Source organism: Enhydra lutris, unplaced genomic scaffold (genome assembly GCF_002288905.1).
Source record: "Enhydra lutris kenyoni isolate GAN:26980312 unplaced genomic scaffold, ASM228890v2 scaffoldscaffold20, whole genome shotgun sequence".
In the NCBI taxonomy this organism is placed as follows: domain Eukaryota; kingdom Metazoa; phylum Chordata; class Mammalia; order Carnivora; family Mustelidae; genus Enhydra; species Enhydra lutris.
Genome location: NW_019154104.1, coordinates 6596506 through 6613761, shown reverse-complemented (window position 1 = coordinate 6613761; position 17256 = coordinate 6596506). Strand labels below are relative to the sequence as shown.

General features: G+C 37.7%; 1 protein-coding gene across 5 annotated transcripts in view; it reads left to right on the top strand.

Moving 5' to 3' along the window:
- LOC111148710 (tetratricopeptide repeat domain 8) overlaps window positions 1-17256 on the top strand; it is a 57882-nt gene that overhangs the window by 19353 nt on the left and 21273 nt on the right. For 2 of the 5 annotated variants that reach the window (XM_022505507.1, XM_022505504.1), the window contains 8 exons: window positions 37-157; window positions 1211-1274; window positions 1382-1541; window positions 1757-1846; window positions 5344-5388; window positions 7762-7833; window positions 9417-9422; window positions 13911-13996. In XM_022505507.1, the coding sequence (XP_022361215.1) occupies window positions 37-157; window positions 1211-1274; window positions 1382-1541; window positions 1757-1846; window positions 5344-5388; window positions 7762-7833; window positions 9417-9422; window positions 13911-13996 (644 nt within the window). The remainder of the gene's footprint in view (window positions 1-36; window positions 158-1210; window positions 1275-1381; window positions 1542-1756; window positions 1847-5343; window positions 5389-7761; window positions 7834-9416; window positions 9423-13910; window positions 13997-17256) is intronic. The other 3 variants (XM_022505508.1, XM_022505506.1, XM_022505509.1) reach the window with 2 other exon arrangements.

The following is a 17256-nucleotide window of genomic DNA, read 5'->3' as shown; positions in this document are numbered from 1 at the left end:
TACTTAATATATGCTTTATTTTATCCACGCTTATAGGCAGCTTGGATTTTAAAGGCACGAGCACTAACTGAAATGGTATACATAGATGAAATTGATGTAAATCAGGAAGGAATTGCAGAAATGATGCTGGATGAAAATGCTATTGCTCAAGTTCCACGTAAGTATTGGTTTTTCCCTTAAGTAAATGAAATGCCATTAGGAGGAAGAATAATACTCTTTGTATATAAAAGAAACATACGACATTATATACATGAAAAAACATTCTATTACGTAAATGGTCTCTATCTTGCCATACAGTACAAAGACTTTCCTTCCTCAATTCAATTATATTATCTTAAACTTAAGATATGAGATTGATGTATAAAACCATTTTTCAATAAAAGCTATACTATGCATTTAAAAAATTTTATATTTAAAAGGCATTCTAGCTGAACTGCTTATCTAACCTATCAGAAGATTGTTTATCTCAGAGTGGAAACACCGGAAGCACCCAAACAGCAGAAGTGTTCTAAAAGGATTATTAAAAAAAATGATCACTGTAATAATTGAAGGTGGTTTGCTCTCATGCGTGATGTGAAGTGATGGGGTGATACGCTGGCTCGTGAATGCCTCTTGGTGTCCTCACAGAAGCCGGGTCCCCAGCTTACGGATGTGCTGGTGCAAATGGTATTGAGTGATTGCTGTGGTGGTCTTGCTGGAATTTGATAGTTATAACAGTTATCAGCCATTTATATGTTTGAAAGATAATAACTTTTAAAGCTTCAAATGAAAATTGAGGAAAAAAAATACATATGGTTCATGTTAAAAATGAACTTTTTTCCCCCATCGTTTTGCTCTTTTGGAGCTAAAATGTCTAAATTCTTGATTTTGTATCGGAAATAAACTATGAGTATCTTTGGAGCTTGCTAGCCTTAGTTTGAACCCCAGCTCTACTAATGGGATGACCTTTTTGCTTAACCCTCTAAGCCTTTGCTGAATGGGTGAATATTACTTGTCTTTCAGACTTAGTGTGAGGATTACATGTGGTAACATAAAATAACATAATAGATACTCAGTAAATATCAGTCTCAAACACATCTTCCCTAAAATACATTTCCTGTTATTAATGTCCTTTTCACTAGACTGGTGCATTCCTGAAAATTACATTAGCTGACAGTTTTTACAGATTAGTAACTCATATATTAATTGAATTTGCCATCTCATCTCATAGGCCCTGGCACATCTTTGAAACTCCCTGGAACTAATCAGACGGGAGGGCCTAGTCCAGCTATCAGGTATGCACTTCTTTTTCATACTCTCTATCCCTAAATAGTGACGAGACTGTAGGAGAATCTTCCTTTATTGACCTTCTTTGTATTTTCACAACGTACACTTTCCACAGGCCAATCACTCAAGCTGGAAGACCCATTACAGGTTTCCTTAGACCTGGCACACAGAGCGGAAGGCCTGGCACTATGGAGCAGGCCATCAGAACTCCCAGAACTGCCTACACAGCTCGCCCCATCACCAGCTCATCTGGAAGATTTATCAGGCTGGGAACGGTAAATTCTGACAGCTTTACCACAGTTTTCTATTACCAAAGTAACTTTATAGTATATCATTTTTTGCTCTTGTTATAGTGGAAGGTTATATGGAAGGTTTTTTACAGTTGATTCTTTTTTTTACTTATGTTGCCTTTATAATTTTTATGCTCATTAAACTCAATTTATGTTTCAAGAGAAAGTTTCAGATCTTGTTCTGTCATTTTCCCCCATAGGCTTCCATGCTTACAAGTCCTGATGGGCCTTTTATAAACTTATCTAGACTGAATTTAACAAAATATGCCCAGAAACCTAAATTGGCAAAGGTATGTACTTAAAATGATTGTATGTTATGAAGTAACAGATATATTATCATAACAACATTGCAGGAAATAGAAAAAAAATGGTGAAGGAAAGGCGGTGTCTTGATTGAAGTGGAAATGTTTAATTACTGAACCATGTAAAACTTCTCTTAGTCTTTTGAGTTAAGAAAAGTCCATCGGAAATAAGGTCTATATACCATCATTATAGGAAATTCTTTTTCCTCTGATAAACAACAGCAATTTAAAAAAAAATTTAAATTCCATTTAGTTAAAATACAGTGCAATATTGGTTTCTGGAATAGAATTCTGTGATTCATCACTTACATACAACAAACACCCAGTGCTCATCTCAACAAATGCTCTCATTAATCCCCATCACCCATCTAGCCCATACCCCATCCACCTCCCTCCATCAACCCTCAGTTTGTTCTGTACTGTTAAGGGTCTTTTATGGTTTGTTTCTCTCTCTCCTTTTCTTTTTCTTTCCCCCTTCCCATATGTTCATCTTTTTTTTAATTCCACATATGAGTGAGATCATATGGTATTTGTCTTTCTCTGACTTGATTTGTTTCACTTAGCATAACACTCTAGCTCTATCCACATCATTGCAAATGGCAAGATTTCATTCTTTTTTGATGGCTGAGTAATATTTCTTTGTGTGTGTGTGTGTGTGTGTGTGTGTGTGTGTGTGTATACACACCACATCCTCTTTATCCATTCATCAGCCATTGGACATTGGGGCTTTCTCCTTAGTTTGGCTATTGTTGATAAAGGAACATCAATTTATAACAAAGAAAGCAGATAGGCAAAATCATCTTTGTGGAAGGGAGCTTAGCAGGTCATCCGTGTCTGTGTGTGTTTTCTTTTTCATCTTGGACTCTTCTCAGAAAAATGATTTGCTATCCTTGTAGAGTTTTAGGACTTTCAAAAGGAAGATAAAAAAATGTGTACTTCAAATTTGTAATTAGGCAGGCATCTCAATGTCACTGTCTGGCTTGAGTGATCCTTATGGAGAATTATGTTAATAATTCTAACTATTCAAAGAGTAGTTGCTTGGGGCACCTAGGTTACTCAGTCAGTTGAATATCCAACTCTTCCTTTAGATTCAGGTCCATGATCTCAGGGTTGGGACATGGAGCCCTGTATCTGGCTCTGTGCTCAGCAGGAAGTCTGCTTGAAGATTTTCTCCCTCTACCCCTCTCCCCACTCCCATGTGCACATGTGCTTTCTCCCTCTCTCAAATAAATAAATAAATCTTAAAAAATAGATTAGATGTGCCTTTAAATTAAAGAGAAAGAGTGAAAGTAAGTGTGTGTATGCATGGTAAGAGAGAGTTGAGAAAGAGAGATAAAAAGAGCCTGAGAGGTCCATGACCTTTTCAGTCTAAAGATAAACTTGGAGTTCTTTGGAATAGTTCAGAGATATGAGCACTTAGCTGGTGATGAAACTGGCCTAAGCTTAGCCCAGGTTTGTAGCTGTAATTTTTGTGAATTCTGTGCATTAGTGCTGCGTTCATTCTGAATCTTAATTCTAATGGTGTTTAACATATTTACTAAATGTCAAACACTGGGGAATATAAGAGTGGTTGTTAGCCATACAGAGTTGAAATTAAAATCTGAAAAAGAAATGTCAGTTGATAGGGAATTATCCTATAATAACACTGATGACATTTTTCTTAATTTCTTACTTGAAAGCAATCTGGTCAACTACACTTAGCAGAATTGTGAAGTTATACTTATTTCCCTTTGTGAGAATGGAGTATTAACAGGAACTTATACGGAATATCTAGTTCCCCTGCCCTTTTAGGCCATTTACTTGAGGTGGCTGGATGGCTAGTTGGTACCATTGCTGTGTTCTTTTACAAAGATTTATTTATTTGAGAGAAGAAGAGAGAGAGAGAGATGGGGGGATGGTGATGCAGAGGAAGAGTGAGAGAGGGAAACTTAAGCAGACTCTGCACTCAGTGTGGAGCCTGATGTAAGGCTCGATCCCATGATCCTGAGATCATGACCAGAGCTGAAACCAAGAGTCAGTCACTTAACTGACTACGCCACCTGCTCCCCCACCCCTGACAGCGCCCCCCATTGCTGTTTTCTGTCCAGGGAGTGCAGTCCCATGAAGGCACTCTGGTAAACTCAGATGCTTCCAGAACAGACCTGGTCTATGTTAATAGACTTAAACTGAACTAGATTTTGTGCTTTTTTAGTGTGTTGTAGAAATAATGCCCAGTAAGGGTGTCTGAGTGGCTCAGTCCATTAAGCATCTGCCTTTGGCTCAGGTCATGATCCCAGGGTCCTGGGATTGAGCCCTGCATCGGTCTCTCTGCTCCTCAGGGAGCCTCCTTCTCCCCCTGCCTCTGCCTTTCTCTCTCTCTGTCTCTCATGAATAAATAAATAAAATCTTAAAAAAATAAAATAAAAAGAAAAAAGAAAGAATGCCTAGTTTTCCTATCTTTCCGATCCACCTTTCCTCATTGGAACTCATTTCTAATGAGTTTCATTTCACAGCAATGGTAGCACCAACCACACTTTTAACTTTTCTTTTTTATAACAGAACAAATGGAGGGTTAGGTATCGTTTTTAAAAGAAGGGCCTGGTCCTGACTTCTTTTTTCTTTCTTTGGTTGCCTCTTAAGTTTTCTCTGGTAATAACCTTGATACACTAGCCTCTTTGCAAGTGTACAGTAATGGCTTTATGAACAAATGTGATACCATCAAGGGGTAATTCAGTAAATGCTTACTTATCCAGATGAGCTGAGGGAAGTAGCACAGTAATGGGTCTTACAGTCATCATCTACACAGCCTGTTTTACACTCAAGCTCTACTTTGTTTCAAAAGGAACTTCCAGATTTCCCCCATGTCTAAAGTGTCATTATCAGGGGCACCTGGGTGGCTCAGTGGGTTAAAGCCTCTGCCTTCATCTCAGGTCATGATCCCAGGGTCCTGGGATCGAGCCCCGCATCAGGTTCTCTCTGCTCCGCAGGGAGCCTGCTTCCTCCTCTCTCTCTCTCTCTCTCTCTCTCTCTCTGCCTGCCTCTCTGCCTACTTGTGATCTCTGTCAAATAAATAAATAAAATCTAAAAAAAAATAAAATAAAATAAAATAAAGTGTCATTATCAATATCATAATCACTATACTACATATGTAGAGTGTGTAATAGAATGGGCTGAATCTGTTTTGGGCACTTCCAAAGTTGGTCTTTTCGTTTGTCTTCTTTCTAGTAAAATAGTATGTGTAATATGAAAAACACTGTTTAGTTATTTGAGTTTTCCAGTTTGTATTCTATAAAAACAGGAATCAGGTATAAATCGCTATATTTTAAAATGGCGATTGTAATAATGGATAGACCCTTAACTTGTAAAGGTACTTTTTTTTTAGAGTACCTTGTTATTTTGGTTCAACCCAGCTGCTGTCAAAATGGTCTTTCAGTTTTGATATAACAATACAGTGCTTTTGTTAAAATAAAATCTAATGTATTTTTGGCATTTTTTTTTCTTCATAGGCTTTGTTCGAGTATATCTTTCATCATGAAAATGATGTTAAGACCGTAAGTTTTGAATTCATGCCGTTTTCTCTTGTAATTTTTTCTGACATTGGGGATTTTGATTCTGAAATGTTCTAGTTTTAACCTTATAAAAGATGGAATTATTAAAAATTGGAGCATTACTGATACTTTCAAATCCACTGTCAGTTACAACAGGAAAATTTATTATAAATATAGAATTGGTAAGAACTGTGCCTGGTCCAAGAGAGTATGTAGATATCCACTGAAGAGCAAGGTACAGATAACTGAGAATATTGCATAGTGTGTTTATGCTACAGTATCTTTTTCATGTTAATAGTTAGCACTGTTGATTCATTTTTTTCCTGTAGTCCATATAGGGTATTATTATAGGTCATGTGAGTGTTTCTTATTTCTTTGTAATGCACCCCTTCCCCCGACAACATTTTATGATAGAAAAATTCAAACACACACAAGTAGAAAAAATAATATAATGAGCGAGTATCACCCATCACTGAGCTTCAGTAATATTCAATTACCTTGGTAGCTTCTTAGCAGAGTTTTGTTTTTTTTTTTTCTTTTTTTTTTAAAGATTTTATTTATTTATTTGACAGAGAGAGATCACAAGTAGAGAGGCAGGCAGAGAGAGAGGGGGAAGCAGGCTCCCCACTGAGCAGAGAGAACCCGATGCGGGGCTCGATCCCAGGACCCCGAGATCATGACCCGAGCTGAAGGCAGAGGCTTTAACCCACTGAGCCACCCAGGAGCCCCCTTAGCAGAGTTTTGTTATATACTTATGACTTTATTTATTTCACTCTTACATGCCAATATGCAAATGACCAGTTACCTCACAAATTTTGTCAAATTAAACATAGTTAATTCTGCAGTGTCTAATGATAGTGTTTTCCCTCATCTTATTTTTAGTTTAGGGAAAAAACTTTATAACCACATGTTAAATATTCAGGAAAATAAAAATGTTTTCCTCAGTTGTGTTTTCTGTGTGTCAACCACTCTGCTATGTACTAGGAAAACTAATAAAAATATTTGTTTTCTTGACTCTATAAGCTGTGCAATCTAGCTGAGAAAAGAAAATTGGCATAATGAAACAATTTAAGAGGTAATTGCCAAGCTGTGGAATTGTCACCAGGTAGCAAAGGGGAAAAAAAAAAATCAGAGGGGTGATATCAATAAAGAGCCAAAAAATCAGTCAGATTTTTTGGGAGAAGGAAGGAAAATAAATGTGAAGAAAGAGTAAAAACATGAACAGGGTATAGAGTGAGAAATAAATAGACCATCTACTAAGAAATGGGAGCATCAAAGAGACATTTTAAAGGAAGAAGTGACAGAACATGATGATAAATTAGATGTGGAGGACAGAGGAAAGACACACATCAAATCTGCCTCCTAAAGATGTTATGAGAAGAAGGATTGTTTTAGTAACAGAAATGGGATAATTAGAGAAGGAAGTCAATTTCTACAGAAGCTGCATAATTCACTTGAAGGTGTTTTGAGTTTGAGATCGTGACCAGCTGCCCAAGTGGAGATACCACTGGTACAAATGGTTGGCGAGAGCCTGCACCCCACACACACAACATGGAAGTTGTCTGTCGTGAGGGGCTAGTGCGTGTGGCCATGTAGGGAAGAAGAGAAACCAAGTCTGGAGCAGATGTCATGCACGTTTCCTGTAAGTAAGTCCGTACATGCCATTTTCACTTAATATAAAGCTGGGCAGAGGCTTCCAGTGAGACATGTAATATCATGTAGTTAAACTGCCCTTATAAAGAAACATCCAAATAAGGGAGTCAGTCTCTACATAGCAGAAAGCTGTATCTTGGACTTTTTGAGGATTAATTCAGTGATTGAAGAGACATATATGCTTTCATCTAAAACTGTCTGGGCCATGACAATGTGCCAGCCACTGTTCTAAGCCCTTAGATCACAGAGTAAAGCAGGCAGACAAAATCTCTGCTCTTTTGGAGATTATATCCTGGTTATGCAAGGAATAGAGACAACTAGCAAATTTAGAAACACATCACATGTCCTGGGATAATAAGTACTGTGAGAGCAACAGAGCCCGAAAGCAGGTAGGGGATTGAACAGTGCTGCGGGGGGAAGATGCTGTTTTGGGGGTGGAGGGTGGAAGGTGGTCAGTGATATCTACTCTGAAAAGACACTTAAACAGAGATCTAATAGAGGGGCACAGACCCTACAGTCCTGTGTAGGAAGAATCTGTAAGTCAGAGAGAACTTTAACTGCAAAGGCCTTGAGTGGAAATATGCTTGGATTGTTCAAGAAATAGTAAGGAGCCAGGGTGGCTGGGGTGAGGTCTGTGAGGGGAGGAGTTGCAGACGATGGGTTCAGAATGTAGACGGATTGTACACTGTTTGTAGATCATGGTGATGGTGACTTTATCGATAGATTCATCTTGAGGCTGTCACTCTACATCTTGGCATTGATATGATGGTGTTGAGGAATAGCAACCACATTGAAATAAAATAGAGTTTATTCTCTGCACTAACTGAACTTATATTCTATATTCTAAAGATTCTAAGGATTCTAAGGACTCTGTAGAGTCTAACAGACTTTGACCTTTACTTATTATCTGAGTATTTTAGAATGTTTTCACTGTTCTTCATATTCATCGATTAAAAAAAAATCTGAACATCTTAAAATTTTAAAATTTGAAAACCTTAAACAAATAGAGCAGTGACTTTCAAATTTTTTCTTGAAGCAGCACAACCTTTCTATTCAAATGAAATCTCCTCCAGATCCTGCTGTGTAAAACAGACATAAGCAGGGCTGCTTGAATTCAAGCAGAAGTAGCCGACCAAGAACACACCCACCCGGCTTCCTCCTCATTCCACCGCGTGAGCTCCAGCCCCTCAAAGCCTAGGGCTCTTAAGTATTTCCCAAATCCTACTGTTTCTGCACCACCTGGTGATTTTAACATAATGGATTTCTGGATCCGTGCTAGACCCTCTGAATCAGGATCCCCACGGGTATGTCTGGTAAATTTGTTGTTAATAAAAGCTCCACAGGCAATGCGAATTTTCAGCCAGGGTTGGGAACTACTGCTAAAGAATATGATTTGAAAGGCATTGATTAATAGAAAGCTGGAATGCTAGACCTCCTAATGTAGGAAAATAGACCTGGGAGCATGAACAGAACTTGAAGGCCAGAGCTCCATATAACAGACAAATAGGAGGGAGTGTGTCTTCTGACTCAAGGGAGAAAGTCCACAAATTAAGAAAAAAGGCACAGCAAAAATTATTGTCAGATCTCAATAGTAAGGGAGTATTACAAAATTCTGTTTGAGAGCTAAAGTTTCCACCTACAGATTTTTTATTTTTATTCTTAGGAACAGTGAAAGACTCTTTAATACTCCCAAAACAGGCAACATTGAGTGCAATTTTTTTCACTCTTTTTGAAACAGAGCCTTATACTTCAGTAAACAACACTGTTGAGAAAATTTGTTTAAAGACTTCCTTGTAGACATTTGATGACTGAAGAATTTTTTGAAAAATTAAACCAGGGGCGCCTGGGTGGCTCAGTGGGTTAAAGCCTCTGCTTTTGGCTCAGGTCATGGTCCCAGGGTCCTGGGATTGAGCCCCACATCGAACCCCGCATCAATCCCTGCATCGGGTTCTCTGCTCCGCGAGGAGCCTGCTTCCTCCTCTCTCTCTCTGCTTGCCTCTCTGCCTACTTGTGAGCTCTGTATGTCAGATAAATAAATAAAATCTTAAAAAAAAAAAATTAAACCAGTAAGCAATAGAATAGTTCACAGATTTGGTTGGATTTATGAACCACAAATCACAAAGGATAAAGACTTAACTGATTCATTTATATCTCTGCACAGTGAGCAGAAACAAAACAAAATGAAACATAGAAGGACAACAGAGGGGTGAAATATGTATATGAGCATGATTTTAAAATGTTAGTGTTTGTAAATAGGAAAAAGCTCATCTGACTTTGTTAGGAAATGTTTTATTGAAATGGAAATGATCCAGTAACAGAAAATTTACATTAGAGAAAATGCCAGTAAACAAGCACATTAGAGATGTACTTTCTAACACAAAAATGTAAGTTAAAGGAATTTTGGACTTACAATTTTGTTTATGAAAGTTGGGAAAAATGCTGGGAGAGAGAAGAGTAATTTTTATACTGATACTTTATAGATAATATTTTAAATGGTATAATATTTTGGAAAAGAGTATGATAATATGAAACAGATAGCTGTAAACATACTTAATTTGTTTCTGTAATTTCCCTTCTCAAGAAATTTCACAAAGAAGTGCTGTAGTTACAAAGATGTTCATTGTCACATTGGTCGTAGTAGCAAAGATGACTACGATAAACTCTATGTTCGATGATAGAAGATGAGCTTAGTAAATTATAACATACTGCGTTCTGGGTCTTTATGCAGCCATTAAAAGTTATAATCATAAAAATTGGGCAGAAACAGAAAAGTATTTATAATGTTAAGCCAACGACTATATACTTTAACACATACATTAAAAAGAATTATCACTCTAAACATATATACTTATACTAGAAGGTATTACCAAAAATTGGAAATAAAAGCATTACAGGGTTGATATTCTATTAATTCTACAAATATTTATTAATGCCTACATGGTGCCAATAGCTTACATTACAATAGTAAATAAAAATCTATACCTCATGGCACTAATGGAAATTATCTAATTTGACTAGAATTTTATCCAGTTTTTTCCAAAATTTTTAATAATATTATAATGACATTTCATTTGTAAGTTTAGCTACAAATTAGGGGCAGTAATAAATTAAAATGCTTGTAATTGCATGCTGCTTGTTATTTTCATCTGCTTACTCTCAATACACATATTTTATGGAACATGAAACTAAGCAATTTTTGTTTTTACTTAGTAAAAAGCACAAATTGTTCATTGCTCTGTTTTCCTTTTATTCATTAATTTATCAATTGGCTTATTGCTTGATTGGGTTATTCTTCAAACATGGAACTATTGAGTGCCTGCGTACTGGTGCTGTGATGCATGTGAGCGGTATCGAGTAGGACAGACGCCCTGTATCTGTTTTTTTACTCTGTTATGGGCTCATCACATTATAGTTCTGTTATGGATCAGCTTGTTCCATTAAGATGTCATTTTAGGGGCGCCTGGGTGGCTCAGTGGGTTAAAGCCTCTGCCTTCGGCTCAGGTCATGATCCCAGGGTCCTGGGATCGAGCCCCGCATCGGGCTCTCTGCTCAGTGGGGAGCCTGCTTCCTCCTCTCTCTCTGCCTGTCTCTCTACCTACTTGTGATCTCTATCTGTCAAATGAAAAAAAAAAAAAAAGATGTCATTTTAGATTTTTACCACAAATGTTATTTTCTCAATGGGGGAAGGATTTAGGAAATGAGCAGAAAGCATGCTTTTGTACATTTTTATACCTTTTTTTCCCCAAACTATGTTTTACAACTATAGCTGGAAAGAGAAGAGAGAAATTGGTCTTTTAATACCCTTAAGAAATCAGAGGTACTTTTATATTAGTTACTTTGGGTGGCCTCCAAATTTCTTTTTCAGTAAACTATTTCACACACATACAGAGAATATTATAGACAAATAGGGAGGATACTGTGAAGATGTACTTAAATGTTAAAAAAGAATGAAATTGATCTTCCGTGGAAAACTATCCTCCTGTCTTTCCATTCTTAATGCTTTTTCCGTTTGTGTGGGCAATACTGACAAAACTAAGTGCCGTGTGGGTTGATGATTCTGTATTTGTCTATAGACAAATCTGGAGGATAGGGTACGTAACTATAGAGAATGTTATGAAGTGATAGGCGATAAGTAAAGTTGATTTATGGAAAACTCTGTTTCTGCCTTTGAGTCCTTACTAACCTCCTTCCCTCCTCGCTTGTGCCTTTTGGGGTGATATTGGCACTATTGGCAAAATTAAAGTGGCACGTGGGCTGATTCTGGAATCTTTATTTCCATATGCTCTTTAATTTCATCATCCTAGAGTTGTTGCAACTCAAACAATAGCTAAAGGATGGCTGGTTTTTTAAAAAAAATATTAGTGGTTGGAGCACTGTTAACTCAGAAATACACTGGGACACTCGGGTATATTCACAAACATCATGTGGTCTAGATCTGCCAAGGTCCCCTCTCCTTATGGACTTTTATAAACTTATGGCTTTTAAGGACATTCTAGACCTTCATTAATATCTAGATATCAGATTGATTAAATTATTCAAAGATTCTAAAATATTATGTAGTCATTTGTTTTTTAAAATTGGGAAAGATAAATATAGATCTGTCATTGCTTTAACATTTTAAAATGTTAATAGCTTTTCATTATGAATCTTATTACTATGACAGTTTGTTTGGCTCTTAAGTTATTTTCAATAAAAGTCAGAAATAAGGAATAGAATTAATTCAATCAATACATCATTCCCGAGTGCCTTTTAATGCTATGGTGAGTGCTGTGAAGTGTGTAAGCCTGACGATTCACAGACCTATACCCCTGGGGCAAATAAGACATTATATGTTAATAAAAAAATAGAGGGCGCCTGGGTGGCTCAGTTGGTTAAGCGACTGCCTTCAGCTCAGGTCATGATCCTGGAGTCCCGGGATCGAGTCCCGCATCAGGCTCCCAGCTCCATGGGGAGTCTGCTTCTCCCTCTGACCTTCTCCTCGCTCATGCTCTCTCTCACTGTCTCTCTCTCTCTCTCAAATAAATAAAATGTTTAAAAAAATAAAAAAAAAATAGAAAAAAAATAGCATAGAAACATATCAGAACAACAGAGATGTATAAGAAGTACCTTTCCTCAGGGAGCTTAAGGCCCATTTGAAATGGTCACAAATAGTTTTGTCTAGTGAACCCTTAGTGTTCATATGATGAATGATCACTAAAATGTATTTGTTTTTACAATTTTTATTCTGTATCAACAATTCAGGTTAATTTTCTTAATCAGTTCAGCACAAACATGAGACATCTAACATAGGAAGACTTGTTTTAGAACCATCAGCAAACTCAGCAGCCTGTAGTAAGTGCTAAACCTAACCTTGGGAAATTGGAATATGTGACAAATTTGGAGTGACATATTTTTCTGAAAAACTAGAAGGTCTGTTATATTAAACATGAGAGTGAATATGATCTATCTGCTGGAAGAGTTCTTTGTAAAGATTAAGTTAAAATTAATATGTTCAGATAGTTACAATGGAGTCCTCAATTGAGCTGATCAAAAATACGGTTTTTGAGTATTTTCAGAGATAATGCTAATGAAGGTTATACTTTCCCCCCGCAATTTTTGGCTTCCACTTTTATTTCTGGCTTGGGAAAAAGGAAAATAAGCATATGAAAGTAGTGTGTGGCTTGTTTTAAATTCCCATAGCTTTCCAATAGAGGTGTTGATTTTTTTCAGGTCCATTAGAACCTCAGTGTGGTGATATCATCCCTTTATAAAGAGCTTGCATATTTAGAAGTCACCCCTGGAGCAAGAAAAGATGGGGAACACAAAGAAAAGTTATTAATTCTGCGGTAGGAACTCATCTGGCTTGCATTTCAGGAAAGAGTTCATATTAAGACATGGACAGTAATATGGGATATATTTTGAGCTAATAGAACTGAAATCTGAGAGTTACTTTAACTGTTGGCTAGCACGGTAATACTAACACTGGCTAAAGAATAAGAGCTTTCCAACCTTGAGAGAATGAATCATAAATAAAACATGAGAATTCTCTTTTAACTAATAATCTGAGTTTTAATTCACCAGATCTTCATCTGAGCTTCAAATTTGTGTAAAGATGGACTTGCTTTCCTTTTTGTCCAAAAGGTTTCTGCTTCTTCTGTATAAAATCCTAAGTCCCTTTTAGTCATCTCATGTCCGATCTTGAATAAACACTAGAAGGAACAAACTAGAAGACATGAGAGAGAAAGGGATAAACACATGTAAAATAAGAAAGCAGCTCAGAAGATCTGTTTCAGTCTGTAGCGAAGATGAGTCTGACCCTCAGCATCACTAGAGGTGAACTGGGGTCAGAATGATAGAACGGTGGTCATGGAAGATGATGGATATCCAAGTGCCCTTGCTCCTTTGGCGCTTCATGATGCTGTTTTCCAGACCTCCTCCTCTCTGCTTACTTGCTCTTTCTCTATTTCTCTACATCTGTCTTCAACTGGGGCCTGCAGTCGGACCTGGCTGGCACACCGAAGGCTTGGCTGCCACTGAGTTTAGAGGCGCTTTGACCCATTGGATGGTAGATAAAGGGTGGGGAGAGCATACAACTTAGGGGATTTTTTAATAGCCATTTTGTGCTCTGTATATTAAAACTGTATTCTAATATATTGTACATCTGCTTTTCTTTGATCAGTTTTTACTATTCATCTGCTGCCAGCCCTCCAGTCTGGAACTGATTATTTAGGGGAAATTGGTGGAGCCATCTGGAAACATGAGCAACTTGAGTTTCTATCTGATTTCTAATGCATGTTTTGATTGATGCTAATTATATGGTTTATTTCATTATTTATTGTTTCTGTTCATTGTTCAAAAAGAAAATCCTAATCCAAAATGAATTGTTTTCAAAGGCTTTGGACTTGGCTGCCCTGTCCACAGAGCACTCTCAGTACAAGGACTGGTGGTGGAAAGTGCAGATTGGAAAATGTTACTACAGGTAAAATTTTGATTATTTGTGAAGGGCTTAGACAGGTGGCATATTTTAGAGTCTCAACTCTGATCGTTATTTTTTTGTGGGTTGATTTCCTCGGGAAGAAATGAGAACTATGTCTTTGACTTAGGTGTGAAAACATTTAAACATGGTAGCACTAAGAACTCATACCTTTGGAATAATAAAATGGTAGTGCTGGGCAGAGGAAACTCTGAGACCATCAGTTCCAACACCCCTTTTCAGGTGAGGAAGCTGAGGCCAGAGAAAGCCTGTGATTTGCATCAGGAACTCCTTAATGCAAGACTAGTTAGTAACGGACCCGTTAGAACTGTCTGGTGCTTCCCATTCCTCTTCTCTTGCTCGCAGATCTTTTTATGTCCCTTGATGCCTCACATCTGTAAAGTGCTTCACAGTTCAGAGCTTGCTTGTCCACATGTAACATTATCTCACTTAAATCTCACAACACTTGGAGATTATTGCTATTATCATTAGCTCTTTGTCCAGATAAGAAAAATTGAGCCTCAGAAAGATAAAGTGACTTGTCCAAATTCACACAGTCTGTAATTCTTGCAGAACAAGAATTTGAGCTCAGCTTTCTGACTCCAGTTCTCTTATAACTTGTATAATTCCAGTGTTTAGAATCTGAATATTCTTACATTAATTCACTTAATGTTTAAACACACTTTTTTGGGGGAGGGGGAGAGTGTGACACAAGTGGGGGTGGGGCAGAGGGTAAGACTCTTCAAGCAGACTTCCCGCTGAGCATGGAGCCCCACACAGGGCTCGATCGCATGATGCTGAGATCATGACCTGAGCTGAAATCAAGAGTCAGACGCCTAACTGACTGAGCCACCCAGGTGTCCCTACACACATTTTTAAGCAAATTAATTGAAAGGTCAGGAAAATTGTAATTAATTTTATAATATTATACAGCAACTAGTAAATGAGAACTAAAACTTGTTGCCTGGTATTGGAGCATTTGAAAAATAGAGACAAATGGGCAATTACTGTATTTTACAAATATAAATACATTGTTTGGTATTCAGAACAAGGTAGACCAGTTACTGTGAGCATCCTTTAGTACTTACGAACTTTACTTACCAAACACTGTGAGGAAAAGGAAATATATAAATGGAATAAAAAGGATGCTTATTCTTTTTTGGTTGAAATTAAGACTACTTTCCACTTAGATAATTTACATAGAACTTAAGTGTTTTTTCTGCTGCTAGACTGAGGAAGTATTTTCTACTAAAAGGTAATTTTATAGCATTATACCATTAAATTTTTATGAATGTAATTTCTGAAAGCAAGCTTGAAATCTTGAGCTTCTAAATAAAACCTTAAGAAATCTTTAATAATTAAAGAAAAGCACAATTTGGATTCCTTCTGCCATCTGTACAAGATGGCATTTAAATGAGTTTACCTTGCCATATTAATCCCAGTTCTCCTCTGTCCCTTAATAGCCTCTCATCTTTGGTATGTGCTCAGCACTCCTGACTCACTAAGATATTTAACGAGCCAGGCACAGGGGTTACAAATATTTATTAGATAGCCCTTCCTTCAAAGGATTTACAGTCCAATGGGGGAGAGAGGACAGTAAACAGTGATAAGCACGGCCTCCACTGTGATAGAAGCAAGCACAGGAAGCACAGAGAAAGAGCTCCTAACTTGGGCTGCAGAGGTCAAGGATAGATTACCAGAAGATGGAGCCCCAGTTGACCTGTATCTCTTTGTTCCTGACCGGTAAATTCTGCTGGATGGTCTACAGTAGCTTCCCTACCACCGGTTTCCCACTGAGGTGCCTAAATTCTGATTTTTAGTTTGTTTGAATTGTTCCATTAGCTTCTTACCTTGGTTTTCTGCCCCCATTTTCTTGCTCCCCCAATCCTTCTTATATACCACCGCCAGCATAACTTGTGGAAAAACAGCTCTTGTTGGATTCTTTGGCTAATCTCCATGACCTCTAGGATGGAGTCTGCATTTTAAGTGTAGCATGTCTGATCTGGTCCATGCTTGCCCCCTCACTCCCTTCTCCCGATACTTATTGTGTCCTCCTTTCCAGTTAAACCAAACAACTCATTCCCCTTCCATGCTGTGCACTCTGCTATGTGCCTGTACTGATATTTTGCTTCCATCTAAGGTATCCCCCCGCCCCACCCCTCCCCACCCTGTCTAGCTCTCAAAATCGTGCCTGTCACTTCCTCCCTGAAACTATCTTGGCTCACTCCTCCTCTGTGCTCTCAACATACCTTTTTTTCCCTCTTATTGGCCATAATACGATTCCCTTTATTTGTGAACATGTTTTGTTCCATTCTTATTTGTGCCGTTAGTTCATGGTTTTAATCTTCATTTTTGCATCATGAAATGTGCATACAGTTGGTGCTTGACAATATTTACTGAATTAAATTGGAGAGAAAAGGTTGGCAGTTGGTGGGTTTATCTTGGGACTTTGACTCTCCGATATTGACCTGTATTCATGAACTTGACTGATATTTTCCTTATTCCTAGACTTTATACATTGTCCACGTAATTTCCCCTGCAGAAAAACCCATGTGGTTATTCCTTTTTGTTAGTATTAGAAGTAGTTCTCTCTTGAGGCTGCAGTAATTAAAAAAATGCATATGACCCATCCTTCCTTTCTTTGGTTCCCAGCGTAGCTAAATGGCTTTGATTGCTCTTTTTTTCTTTTAATTTTAATTTGTTTATCTTTCCATCACTATTGTTTAAAAAAAATCTTTGTTTTCATATTTTTGTTTTATATATGTATCTTATAGGATTATATTATAATCTATTTTTTTTAAGATTTTATATATTTGACAGAGAAAGGCACAGTGAGAGAGGGAACACAAGCAGGGTGAGTGGGAGAGGGAGAAGCAGGCTTCCCGCTGAGCAGGGAGCCCGATATGGGGCTCGATCCCAGGACCCTGGGATCATGACCCAAGCTGAAGGCAGATGCTTAACAACTGAGCCACCGAGGGGTCCCTATAATCCCTTTTAAATCATTTTTGGGAAGAGACGGCATATTAGATAGAAATGTACATACTCCCTGGATAATTAAGTGTGGCTGAACTTTAGCCACATGCTTAAGATTTGAATGCTCAGTTGAAGCTTTCTATAGAACTATGCTGTGTTTCAGAACTTGAGAGCTCTTTGGTAACATTTTGTGAATATTCCTGGTAAAAGTTGTGGGAACTTTGAAGAGGTGGGGCTTTTGCCATCTCACACATTCTAACTTTAGGGCAGTTTTGGGGGGGGTCCCTTTTAAC